General features: G+C 35.6%; 1 protein-coding gene and 1 long non-coding RNA gene across 6 annotated transcripts in view; one reads left to right on the top strand and one right to left on the bottom strand.

Moving 5' to 3' along the window:
- LOC117565858 (CUGBP Elav-like family member 2) overlaps positions 1 to 14,401 on the bottom strand; it is a 65,936-nt gene that overhangs the window by 20,180 nt on the left and 31,355 nt on the right. Inside the window, exon 2 of one of the 4 annotated variants that reach the window (XM_034245190.2) lies at positions 12,454 to 13,060. The exons of the other annotated variants lie outside the window; for them this stretch is intronic. Within the exon in view, the coding sequence (XP_034101081.1) occupies positions 12,454 to 12,883 (430 nt within the window). The 5' untranslated portion in view covers positions 12,884 to 13,060. The remainder of the gene's footprint in view (positions 1 to 12,453; positions 13,061 to 14,401) is intronic. 4 annotated transcript variants of the gene reach the window in all.
- Positions 1 to 14,401, top strand: part of LOC117565861 (uncharacterized) — a 51,927-nt gene that overhangs the window by 26,951 nt on the left and 10,575 nt on the right. For both annotated transcript variants that reach the window (XR_004571940.2, XR_007954622.1), the window contains exon 2: positions 4,487 to 4,582. This is a non-coding gene — a long non-coding RNA (uncharacterized LOC117565861). The remainder of the gene's footprint in view (positions 1 to 4,486; positions 4,583 to 14,401) is intronic.

Here is a 14,401-nt window from a genome sequence, read left to right as displayed (position 1 = left end):
CAATATACCTAAAATAGTCTTTGGAATATTTTCAGTATTTTTGCGGTATGTTCATTCGACTGTAGCTTTCTTCTTTTGACTTCAATAATTCAAACAAAGGAATTATAAAGATTGTTCTTGGAATTCAGGATTAATAATAGTAAAAAGCACAAGTACATTTACAATTTAATCTTATTTCAAAAATGCGGTAGAACTCTTGAGCATTTATTAATTGTTAGAATACAAAGCCTTCCTTCTTTTTAAACAATATAATTTGTTAAGTTTAACAAAGTAAAATAGAATTCTCATTTCAATTTTGCCTCAATTTTGAAACATAATTTGTCGAAAATTGGAAAATGTTTCGCATAAACTGCACTCAATCAATTTTGTGGCTGGAAGCAAGAAATATGCGAATTAAGCTATTAAATGCAAAACTGGCTGCAATTATGTCTGTGTTAAGTGTTTCAAATGAATGTAAAAACATTTTGGGAAAATTTCGCTACGTTTTCAGTTCGGCGTTGTTCAACACTTTTGGCAACTCATTTGCAAAATATGCAATAAATATTTATGCAGCTGAGGCAACTACTTAACAACACAAACAGATACAAATATGTGAAAAGTTGCTCCTGCAACACACACACACACATACACATACACACTTGCTACACAGTCATGCAGATGCGGCACTTCAAAATGGCGGCTTCACATGTGCATTGCATTTTCATTTATTAAGTCTGCCAAGCTTGCTTAATCTGAACAACAAACAACAGAAACAGCAACAGTGCCACAACAGCAACAGCAACAACAATTCTGGCAACAACAACAAGGACAATGAGAGGCTGCGCTCTATTTTGGGAGTCTTGCGGCAAGTGTTTATGTTATAATTGAAAACGGTAAACGGCAAATGTTTTGACTCGGCATCGTATCATGCAAATTGCATCCTTCAGCCAAGTGCTGCAGCAAATGTTTTATGCAGCATTTTAATTGAAACTTTACATGCCGCGTGTTGCATGCGGCTTAGTGGCGCCGCTGCCAAGCAAATTGTGCCTAACTCAGTGATTTGCTTGAACAAATAGAGAGGGAGAAAGCGTATTACGAGAGTCTGAAAATTGAAAATTTCCTAAAGAAAAACAGGCTGTTTAGAGATTAAATGGAATTAATGCGAGGGCCTTAAAAATTGTTGCTTAAAGATATTTTTGATTAAAACAACAAACTAAAATTTAATGAATGCAATGGAAAGCTTTAAAAAATTAATAGAATGAATTAATTGCTTGAAAATAATTCTGTTTAAAAACCATATAAATACATTTATCCCAAGTCGATAATTTTTCGATTAGATGAAAAACTTAGAAGATATTTAAGAAATTCTTTTGCATGACAAAAACGGCTACTTACTACGAGTTTTAGTAGTTTTAACTAAGAATTTGGTATTTTTATGCCCTATGGAGTATATTGATATAGTACTAATCAATATACCAAGCATAGCCTACGCTATATTTTAGTATTTTGTGGTGTATTATACGGTATATTTTAAGAATAATACTGCATTGTCTATTTTTTATATAAAATGGTTAGCGGGTATCTCATAATCGAGCCCACTCGAGCTTTCTTACTTGCTACTATTGACAAATTAAAGCCAAATGAAGAAAAGCTTTAAAGTTAGTTACTTAAAGATACTTTTTTTTAACATATATTTATTTTACTTTTACCAAATTCAAGTTAAAGCAAAGTTTCACTGCACAAAAATGCATCGCGATGGAATAAAATCATCTATTGTCAAATTGACTTTGACCTGATAATAATTTGAATTTCATAACTTCCAATCAAAAGCAAGTTGCATATTAAATTCTTTTGCGCCCCGCAGGGCAACAAAGTAATCACCTGGCGTGCCGCAATTTTTCACTCACTCTCTTCTTCACTATTTCTCGCACTCTGTTTTATTATTTTGCTTTGCTCAGTGACTTTATAATATAGTATATATATATGAGGATCCCTGCTGATTGTTATGCAAAGCGCATGGCGAATAATTTTGAGGCAAATCAAAAAGCAGCGCATCATAAAGTATAAAGCAAAAGTTACAAGGTAAACGAAGACCAAAGCAGACAGTGACGAACCGAGAACGAATAGAGAGAGAGAAAAATATCTGAAATATTTTACGACTGTCAGCGACAAGGTTTGAGAATTTGAAGCTGTAAAGTATACGAGACTTCAGTGCGATATGTATAGACAAAATGACTGACTGACTGACTAGCGAACTGACTGACAATCAAAGTGTTTTTGACGTGACGCTGCTGTTGATGCCACCAAAAGCCGCAAATATGCTGAACACCTCAAGATTAAATGTGCAGCAGTCGGTGTGACGTGGCGTCGCATATGAAGCGACATGAGATACTTTGGCGACGTCAAGTAACAAGCAAATGTATCTTATGCCGTCATGAGCAACGTTTATTGTTTCACTTGGCAGCCGAGAAGAGGCAACATCAGCAGCAAGAGGCGCAGCAGCACGTGCGTCACACAACCAGTTTCAGGTTGAAACAAGAGCAAACAACGTCATGAACAATGCAAGAGTCAAATAATCGCAAAGAGAGTTGTCATTAAATGTATCTATAAGATACGAGACTGCATTATAAATAAGAATTAATGAATTTGTTGTTAGCCAAAGCAACTAAGAGCCTAACAAAGTAGGCGTTTTGCTAATACAAAAAGTATTTCGTAAATAACTTCTACAATTTGTGTCTGATCGCAACCAATCAGATTTGTAATGTTAGAAAAATAATGGAAATTCCCTTGGAATGTTTTGGCAACAATAGAAAATATCTGACGAAAATGCTATAAATAGAATTAACAAAGTCAAAATGCTGAAATGGATCACAAACAAAACTGCTGCATTTGAATTGCAATAAAATGCTGGACATCAAATGTTTGCGAATGTTTATGTGCAATATGATTTTGGAATGCCGCTGGGAAAATAACTTGGAATATCTGCGTTTGAAACGTGTGTGAAATTCATGCGTGTGGCATTTTAGACTAACCTCAATGTTAAATACATTATTCGAACACAACATTGAGGATTGCCACTTTGAGGTGCACAAAAGCAACTTAAAGTTGCAGTTGCAGTTTCTGTCAAAATGCATTCGCATAATGAAATGCACAATTTTGGAGCGAGAGATGCTCAGGCAGTCAAGTGAGCAAAATAATTTGTGTGCAAAATGTTTAGCATTTCAATTGGGATCTAACGTCTTAATTTCCATTCGAATTAATTTATTAATTATGCCAAGTATTAATGGCTTTTCGACCAGAATGCAGTAAAGCAAAAGCAACATTTTGATATAGCATTTATATATAGAAATACTTTGTGAAATACAGTTAAGTTATGAAGTAGTTTCTGAATTGAATACTTCAACTTGAAGGCACTTGAGATACAATAGAGGAATGAACAGAAGAAAAAACTACATTTCAACGAATTCCAAGTACTTGACTCTAGAAAAAAATAAATATAGAGAGAAAAAGCGATATACTATAGCGAAATTATAATAAAAGACTTGCATTGAAGAGGCGGCATTTGGAAACAGTTGCCCAGCATATGCATTGCATACGGCGAATAATCAGAGAGTATCTCATCTTGAGCTTAGGGCAATGTGCCAGCTGAGCACTCGACAAAATCAAATGGCGGAGACGTGCTGAGTGGCAGCAAGGAGGGGGGACGGGGGGATTGACATTAGAATAGGAATAGCTGACGGGCAGCGGTAATTGAATGAGCCAAAGTCAAAGCAACGCTGTGGTCAACGCTATACAAAAATATATACACATAACGCATACATCGTATACATACATATAACACACACAAATGAACCCTTCAAGCTAAAATGCTAAAATGAGCAGCATCAGATCCTGCCCCCAATTTCAACATTTCGACTTCTGGCAGTTTGCCTAGACTTCTACACAGAGTGCTGCGGAAATTGTGGCGCTAGCGGCCCGGAAGTGTTGCCAACGTAATCGAAACGTGCTGCTTGTTGGCTCTGGCAATACTTGCAGCCTCGTCCTCTTACCACTTCCCTGCCCCCTTCAATTGCTTTTGACTGTCGCCGTCCGGTCAACGTTCATGCAGCGAGCAGTTACATTTTTGTTGCCGTTTCTACTTTATTTTTTTGACTACTTTGAAGGTTTGCCAGCTGATTTAAATGATTTTTTTCACAGCTCTTGGCAACTGTGAGTGCTTGATATTCGCTTTTATTAACGCTAATTGTATTTAGCGGGCAGTGCAAAGCATATACACAATGCGCAATTGCTCTTGAACCACAAGAGCTGCTTTCAATTAATCTGCTCCACAAGCGCATCGTGGCTATAGCCAAACACACGCAATTTCCTAAACAATTATGCATTCCAATAGCTGCTTAATATACGATGAGATGCAGTTGGGTTTGCTATAATATGAATGTAGATTTATCAGTCAAATAATTTTCTTTAGTATAATAAAACCGAAATGTTTATTGCTCAATATTTGCAGGTTAATTACATATTTAAATGAAATTCACATCCGGTCAACATATGGATTCAAGTTATCACTGCATATAATCTTTTCGAACTGCAAGCGACTGACATGGTAAGTAACTGGTAATCATTAAGTTCACCTGATTGTGTATGTCTTAATGAAATTGTCTCCAAATCCATTATTTTTATTCAAAGTTAAATTTTCGTCCTTAGCTTTTAATGCTGAATTTAAGATCTTTTATTAGTGTTTGTGGGATTGTTCTACTCAAGCAAACTGAAAACAATTTTGAGTATAGCTCAAAGAAAATCCCAAAGAATTTTCCCCTGTAAAGTGAATTACGATTAATCTTACAGCTTTTGATTAGCAGTTTAATTAGAACTGAGAATGATTTTGGAATAATTTTCTAAGACAATTGCAATAATCAACGAATTCGTACGAAAATTGTGCTAGTCTAGAACTATAAAAACCTTGATTTAATTCTAAAATTATTTCAGTTTATGTTTTATCACTGCAAATAGTATCTCACGTGACATTTTTCGCCAGAGAATTATCCATATCTGATTATTAAAACAACGTCATGAACAATGCAAGAGTCAAATAATCGCAAAGATGGCAACTTTAAATGTACAGTGGTTCACAGCTTATTTCAACCACCACCAACCGACAACTTTGAGTTAGTGTACTGGCCAAACTAAAAGAGGTATTAACTTTATTTAAACGCAGGATTTTAGTTTAATGTTTTAATATACAAGATACTTTTTCATTTATCCTCTAATTTTTTGTTTACTATATAAAATTATTGAAAAACAAAAAAATGCCAAAAAAAGTACCACAGCTTATTTCAACCAGCAACTTTGCAGCTGTGCGAAGATCAGTTTCCTAGCAAAATAACTGGTCTTTATGGATCTATTGCTTTGTGTATAGTATTTTCAATACATAGAAGTTCGATTTTCGACATTTTAAGCTTTAGATCTCGAAATACACGCGTATTTTACAAAATGGGTCCGTGAACCACAATTGAGAAGGAAAATGACGTCATAGCTCCTTTAAAGAATGGATTTTCCCGTCCAAAAATTTATGAATTGCTGCATCTGAGTGTTTCGACTGTGCAAATAATCATTTCATTGTTTTTTTCGGGAATGTATAGTGCATGAGAAGGGCAAAAATGTACCCAATGCATTTTTTAATGAGACCGACGCGTGTTATATTGTCCGGAAAATCGGGAAAATCCAAAATTTTCGCCACCAAAATTGGCCAGTGTTATAGAGGAGGAATTGAGTAAGGCGTGCCACCCAGAATCAATTCGAGAATACTGCGGGAAAGTAACTTTAATGACAGTATAAGGCGCAAGAAACCGTTTATAAGGCGCGCGAATCAAAAGGCTCCTTTGAAATTTGTCAAGGAGCATGTGGGAAAGGATAAAAACTTTTGGAACTTAATCATATTTGTGGACGAGTCCAAAATCAACATTTTTGGCTTGGTTGGAGCTCCATATGTCGGTCAGAATCCAAATTCCGGGCTTCTAAAGATAAATTTAAAGCCTACAGTCACGCATTACGGTGGTAGCGTCGTGGTTTGGGCCTGAATGTCCACAGCCGTAGTCGGAAAACTCAATTTTATTGACGCGACCATTGACTAGACTCAATACCTAGAGGTACTGAATGTCAATTTGATCCAAAGTGCAGATAAACTGGGCATTAAGGATGATTTCCGCTTCTACCAAGACAATGACCCTAGGCTTAAGGCAGGAATTGGCCAAGATTGGCTAATGTGCAACTGTCGTCATGTCATGAAACCATCAGCTCAGTAACCTGACATAAATGTTGTAAAAAATTTTTGGGCCATTTTGGACCAGAACATCGGAAAAAGGCCAATTTCCAACAAATCTAACCTTAAAACGGCTTTAGTGGAAGAATGGGACAAAATTAGGCCCTATATCACAAAAAAATTGGTGGAATCTATTCCAAACTGTCTGGAAGGAGCTAATAACCAAAAAGGAGGTCATACGAAATTCTAAATACACAGTTTAACATATTTATATTTAGTTATTTTCAGCTGGTTGAAATAAGCTGTGGTACTTTTTTTTGGCATTTTTTTGTTTTTCAATAATTTTATATAGTAAACAAAAAATTAGAGGATAAATGAAAAAGTATCTTGTATATTAAAACATTAAACTAAAATCCTGCGTTTAAATAAAGTTAATACCTCTTTTAGTTTGGCCAGTACACTAACTCAAAGTTGTCGGTTGGTGGTGGTTGAAATAAGCTGTGAACCACTGTATCTATAAGATACGAGACTGCATTATAAATAAGAATTAATGAATTTGTTATTAAAAGATGCATAAATTATGGTATTACATTATGAATAAATGTCAAAGGCATATAAATAAGAAGTAATAAAATTACATTCGAGTGTCCTCGACTGTGAGATACCCGCTAACCATTTTGGAAAAAAGCAAAAAAGTAATATATACTAAATAAATATACCATATCTGATCATTAAAACCTTTCCTCATATCTATATTTTAAATTAAGCTAAGAATCTACTCCTTAAGCGTTGCTTTCACTGTCAAACGTCAGAAAGACTTTGGTCTATTGCTTTAGCTTTTGCATATGCAAAATTCAAAGTGTTTTCGACTTGTTGTTATTTGCTGTTATGCGGAAACCGACGCACACTTATCAAAATACTCGTGCACATCAAGAGGAGAGTCACAGATAAATAGGCAATAAATGTGCATGAATTGTTTTCGTTTGTCGCTGCTTCTGCTGCTGCTGCTGCTTCTTTCCCTCATGTCAAAGTTCAAAAAGTATTTTGTACTTTACTTTGTTCTTCGGATTTTGTATGCGATGTACAATGACAGTGTAAATATATGCACGACAGACAGACTGCTTAGTGATGGTAGCGTGAGTGCGATAGGCACGAGTTCTTGAGAATGAAGGAAAGAAATGAAAGTTGCAAAAGTTAAGTTTATGAATGACTATATATATATTCTTTGCTTACTATATTTTAGTGAAATATTTAGTGAAATATTTTCTGTCTCCCCGTGAGCATTCGTGTCACGTAACTTTTGCAGCTCTAGCGTCGATGCAGCTATCGCTACAGTTCAAACTACGGTTATAGCTACTGCTTTAGATACAGAGCTCTGGCTGCAGATACATCTAAAGTTTCATTTGGCGGCCATGTGTGTGCGTCGCTCTTTATATACATGTGCGTGTATTGTATATTGTTGTGTATTTATCAGCTCGTCTCTGTATTTGTATTTGTATCGATGTCGACAATTGATTACGTATTCCGCATGTTGTATTGTCGCGACAGAATTTAATTTCATTCTTATGGGACGCACATTCTCGATCGAGCACCGACCAATTCCCGCCTATTCACCTCGCTCTCCACCTCTCAGTCTGTCTGTCTGTCTGTCTAGTTGTCTGTCCATTGTCTATCGTTGTCTGTATTGAACTGTAACGCATTCAAAGTTGTTGTTGCCTCACACTACACAGCTTGAAAAATTGTTTTTGTATTGTCGCTTCGAAGGGGTTTTCACAGCATTTGTGTTCTCTGGTCACTTGCTTGCCATTTGACGTTTGCTTTATACTACATACGTATGTAAGGTTAACGACGGGCGTGTTTGTTGCTACTCAGTAGTGTATAGTGCAATTTTCAATAGTTCACAAAATTAGCAGCAAACAAATATATTTGGTGGGATGGGTTGCTTTGTGTGTAAGCGAATACGATGAAAATTACTTTAGAATAAGCGAGCGAAGATTATTTATCAAAATAAAATGATTTTAAAAAATGTACAAAAAATATGAAATAGAGAGGTCAAATTCTTAGGGAACTATTTTTGTAATTATCTAATTTAATGCAAAGAAAACTAGATCTGGACAGCTTATCTGCAGCGTTGTTTTCAATAGCTGAAGAAATTAATAGCAAACACATGGACTAAGCAAGGAAGGTGACCTTAGCGAATAAGTGAATAGAATTCATTTGTGATAAATAAAGTGCTAAAAACGATTTAAAATAATTCTTCAAAATTATTTTAAAATTTATAAATTTAAGAGTGATCAAAAATCAAATAAGGATGCTAATGTACTCAATTATGAGATTCCCGCTACCCACTATATTAATTTTAAAATATACCAGTATTCATTTTAAATATACCGCAAAAATAATAAAAATATATCAAAGTCATATTGATATACATTCAAAATATATCATAGACTGCAGTATTCATTGTAAAATATACCATATTAAAATACTGCAAAAATACATAAAATATATTAATGTAGAATGTAGTCTAAAAAAATAAATATCATGGTGCAAAGTATATCAGATTGTATTTTATATTTGTCCGATTGCCTTTTATGTACTAAATACTACAATACTAAAAATGTACCTAAGGCTATATTTAGTAAATTGATGTAGAAATGAATCATCAGGTGCAAATATACCAGATTACATTTTATATTTTGACCAATTGTATATCTGTTTTAAAAATATTTAATAGCAGTCAAAACATGTTTTTTTAAATTAGAGAATTAGAGAAAAATTACTATAATCTATGACAGATAGTTTTCACACTCAACTAACTTTAGTCAATAGCAATAAATAATATTTTTAGTTAATGGAATTTCGCTACACATCAGCTTGCATGTGTTTTCGCTGCTTTAAATATAGTTTTAACATTTTATACTGTTGTGCCTAAAAATTCAACAGTCAAGTTAATTTAACGATTGCACACACTTTGCCTTCGCGTGTTATTTTAATTAGCTATCACATGCTAAAAACCTTAAACTACGAGTACATTTGTGTATGCCAAATCATCGTCAACAAACAATATTTTTGAAGTTGAACTTTTTGTGTTGTTGTGCGAGAAATACACAACAATTTTAAGGGGAAAACAATTTTGTGTGATTTTCAGTTGAGTGAGTGGAGGGAGAAGTGAAGTGAAGAAGTAAGAAGTCAGCTGGCAATTTCCTTGACGTTTCGCCAAAATGTGACAGTTTCGTTTCCTGGCCAGAATATTTCGGGGATTCGCAACGTCTCGACCCGATTTCCCCAATTCTCTCTGCTCTCTCTCTCTCGACTGCCGTTGACATGCAAAAGCAGCTACGTGACATGGCAACGTGCATGAACGATTGTTGTTGCTGTTGTTGTTGTTGTGATTGTGGTTCGTTGTTGCCACAGCGAAACGTGTTACATTTATGTTAACACATTTGTGCACGTTGCGTGCGAGCGAGCTAGCGATAATGGCACTTGCAACAGCAACAGCAGAAGCTACTCCTCGTATACGTATACGTAATATGCCATGCCACAAAATTCTAAAACAGACAACCTTATGTAACACACAGGGACGCACAGTCTGCTACGCTTCACTTTGACTGACAGCCATTTTGACTTTGAGCGTTTCGCTTCTCTTTTCGCCCCGTGGTCGTCATTTGATCTGCTCATAAAATTATTAGTTTTGCTGCTGTTGACTGTGAAAGAACGTGTCTGCTGCATCGAATTGCTTTAAAAACATATATCAGCGTATATATTGCACTCACTTCTCTCTCTCTTTGTAGTTCGTTCGTTCGCTATTCATTCAAATATTTTGCTTTATTTATTTATAATATTTTTGAAGCCAACTGTGCTGTGTGCTTATTTATTATCGTTATTTGCTGCCTGTCGCTGCTTTGTCGCCTTTAACTCTGTTCTCCACACAAGCAGCAAACAATTCATTTCGCATATGTCGCATAAATATGCAAGTCATGCGACAACGACGACAACAACAAAGTCAAGACATCAAAACTTCCCCTCAACTTCCCATCATATACAAAAGTGCAACCTCAAGTCGGATTCCCAAATGAGTCTCGTCTCTGTATTTTCCCTTTCTCTCAGTTCTATTCGAATTTTATTAGACATATTTGGAGTAATCTGTATGCAAGTCGCAACAACGGAAATGGATTAGATCGTTAGCTTATTGATTTGCATGGCACATTCAGTTATTGTTGTTGTTGTTGTTCCTGTTGTTCGCCTTGGCTAAAAGGGTTTCACAATTTCGAGGAACTTTTCAATGTTCAATTGCACTTGATTTGCATGTCTAACGCATAAACATTTACTGCAATTAAATCTAATTGTAATTGTAATTGCATAATTGATTTAAATTATTTTATTATGCCAAATAGGAAATGTTCTTTGTTTTTTTCGGTCAAGTTTCAAGGTGTTTTAAAGTGTTTTTGTTGAAGTGAACTTTGATAAACAGTTTATGTTTATATAAAGTGCTTTTATTTCACTCTCTGCGTCTGGCGTTATTGGATATCAAAAGTGTCAGGTGTGTCTGGAGCAGAGCTCATTTCTTGGAAGAAAAGTTTTCTGCGAAAATTTATTCGTTTTCTCACAATTGCTTAGACAGTGACATAAAAAGTATTGAGTTTTATTTTAGAGGCTATTTTATTTGCATCCGGTTAACTTAATTAGAGGTTTGAGTATCGTTTATGTTGTACAATTTTAAATTGTGAAATAGATATCTGATGTTGTTTTGTATTTTTTTTCTAAATGCTTAGCTGCACTTTAAAATGAACAGCCAACTGATATATCTCATAATGTTTTAGATAAGATTTTAACATTATAATTGTATTGAATACATTTAACCAGTAACATTCAATTATACACATAGAGAAATCAATTCTGATATAATGCAATTTTTAATCAAAACCAAAACTTTTCTTTATTCAAGTGAGAGCAAAAATCATGATTTATCAATTTATCTAAGTGAATCGACCAAAATTTATTGAATGATCATACTTAAAAAATGATTTTGGTCAAAAAACATTTTGACTGGAATAATTGTATTATTTAGATTACCCTTCAAATAATTAGGAATTAGGAATATTATTCATAAGGTAATTTTATGAATGCAAATTTTGTTTAGGATTGAATATTCTTTTGATGAATTTATATGGAAGGATATAAATAATTAATACAAATTAAAAAACCAAACCAAATTTCATTCAAAAGTCTTATAATATCTTTTAACGAACTTAGTTTTTTTTTTCTTTAGTATCTTCAAGATACTTTAAATATATTTATAAATTTTATCTCTATAGAAGCATGTCATAAGCCATGCCTTAAACCCTCTAGTTGCTGTTATATTTATGGCTTACTTTTGGCTGTGGTCATGATTGTGATTATTCTGTAAGGATTTGGTGGGTAGAGTTTACGGTGTTAGGGCAACCCGCTGATAGCACACAAATTGTGTTCGCTGGCAAGCAACAGTTAAACAGCCACAACAAAAACAAACAATGTCGAAGCTCGCTTGCTACAGTTGCTCCTGTTCTTGCCCCGCTTGCCCCACTTGCCCCGTGCCCCGCTTCGGGCAATGCAAAGTGCAAATCCCCTGACAAAGCTGAAATTTAATTAGCAGCCAGCAAGTGGCGTTTGCAAATGAAATTACATACAAAAACGAGGCGACGCTCGCGCGATGCATGCAACCGATTCTGCTTAAAATGAACGCCCCCACACACACACACGCCTATACACACACAGTTTATATATACAGTACTACTACTGCTACTGTTGCCCCCTTTTGGCATTGAAAATCCCGCACCAGCTTCACACACTGGCTTAACATTTTGCCACTTGGCAGCGGGACTCCGAGCTAAGCATAAAGCCAAAAAACGTCGAATGAAAACAACAAGAGCGGAAATAAAATACACGACAGCACACACGGACAGGACACACATGCACACTCACACACACGACACGAACAACGTTGTTGGCCTTTAGCTTTTGTTTTTGGCCCTCGCGTCATGTTTTTTCGCATTTTTGTTTCTGCCTTTGTTTTTTTTTTTGCCTGTAATCCTCGCGAGCTTTACAATAAACACGAAAATATAATTTGCAACATTGCGAGGCAGGCAGACTTAGAGACTGTGGACGTGGCTGGAGAGAAGTAGAGTGAAGGGGAAAGGGGGAACGATGTATCAACTGCAAGTAACACTAATTACCTGGAACTAAATATGGCGCCGGATTTGGTGGCGGCAGCCAATACGTTGCCGTTATCGCCGGATACGACTGATGGCCATTTGTGGCCATGTTTGTGGGCTGCTGCTGCTGATGCGGGGGCGGGGAATGAGGCGACATGCCGGAGCCGCACAATTTGTTGTTGCTATTGCTGTTGTATTGCTGATGTTGGGCTGTTGCTATTGCTGCTGATGTTGCACATGTTGTTAGCGCTGTTTTGGCCAACAGAGGGCGCAGCTGTAGCTCGCTAGCATTGCCATTTCCGTTTCCGTTGATATTGGACGCAGTGACACTGCTGTTATTATTGCTGTTGTTGTTGCTGTTGTTGCTGCTGCTGTTGTTGTTGCTGTCGTTGCTACTGTTGCTATTGCTGTTTAAGCCACTGCTGCATTCCATGATATTTGGATTTTTCATAGCGTGCTTTATTTATGGCCCGCTAGATGGCGCCACACACACAAACACACACACACTAGCGCTCACACACTTTTTCAACGTAGCACAAAAAAGGGCAACTGCGTTGCGTTTGTTTTTTATGGGCCACTTGGGCTATATTAAAATACCAAGCAAATACTTTGTTGGCTGTGCAAATATCTAGATTATATACAGATATATATGGTTATCGATATAGAGATATATTTATATTTAGTTAGGGCCACAATTATTCACTTGTGCATAATTTGAATTTTATTTGCGCGCAAAAAAGACTCAAAAACAATAGCAACAATTGAATATGCATTTTTTTTCGTTGTTGTTGTTGCTGTTGTTTTCTACTTTTTTTTGTGTGATTATTTTTAATACGAAACGCGTGCTCTATTGTTATTATTATTGTAGTTATTTGCGGTTGTCGTTGCTGCTGCTGCTGTTGTTGTTCACCATTTTTTATGGTCTACCATTTTTGTATAACTAATTAATTTGCCATATTGCCGTTGCGTCGTCTGCAGTTTGCTTTTGTAATAATTGTGCACGGTCTCTCTCTCTCTCTCTTTCGCACTTTGCGTTTGTTATTATATTTATTTACTTTCAATTTGTTGCATATCAACGTCGCATCGCATCATATCGAGCGTTAATGTGCTGAGCATGTCATTTCATTTGGCTGTCTTATTTGCCGTTGTTATTAAGCTTATTATGACAATCACATAGCACAGTTATTTGATTTTCGCATTTAATGTCATTTAGATGACGGCTCATGCAATTGATTGCTGCTGCCTTTTTAAGGTGCCCACCCACCTCACTTTCGCCTCAGCAATTTTTATGTTTTTTTCGCCGACTTTTTAGTCGTCACACCAAATTACATAAACTAAGAAACTCTAAACTGAAATATATATACTTTTCATGTTTGTATTTACTCAACAATTCTCTAAGCCCATGTGCAGCTGTGACGAGGTCTAATCAGCTTGAAAAATACCCGACACAGTCTGTGTTTATACAATAACACTAGCAACAAAGTATAACCCAAGCCTAAAATGGAAAATTAAGCGAGGGAGAGAGGCAGGGCGCGAAATTGAAACCGTAACTAAACAACTGACGACAACTGTCTACATACACACAACACACACAGTAAATTGTGAAATTTTAAGCTTATTTATTAACGACAACAACACATCACAGGTTGTCGTCTCAGTAGCTTTATTTCTATGTGAAATTCTTGACTCTTCCAAGTAAAAAAGAAAGCTGAAGCTTGACTATGATATGATATGAATGTTGATCGATTGTTCTCAGTTGCACTAGAAATTGATTAGCAAAGTACTGCTGCAAAATGTGAGATTTATCAAAGAATCATTTATAGTGAAATTGGGTCAAAGCTCAATATGAATTATATTAAATTGAGAATGAGAATCAAGAAATAAATTGATGATATTGCTCAACTGATGTTTAAAGTAATTTCATATTAAGTACTGAATTCTTATATTTACATATGATTTTATAATCATT

The sequence above is a fragment of the Drosophila albomicans genome, chromosome 2L, assembly GCF_009650485.2.
Source record: "Drosophila albomicans strain 15112-1751.03 chromosome 2L, ASM965048v2, whole genome shotgun sequence".
In the NCBI taxonomy this organism is placed as follows: Eukaryota; Metazoa; Arthropoda; class Insecta; order Diptera; family Drosophilidae; genus Drosophila; species Drosophila albomicans.
The sequence above is the reverse complement of the archived record's forward strand: the minus strand, read 5'-3'. Positions and strand labels throughout refer to the sequence as shown.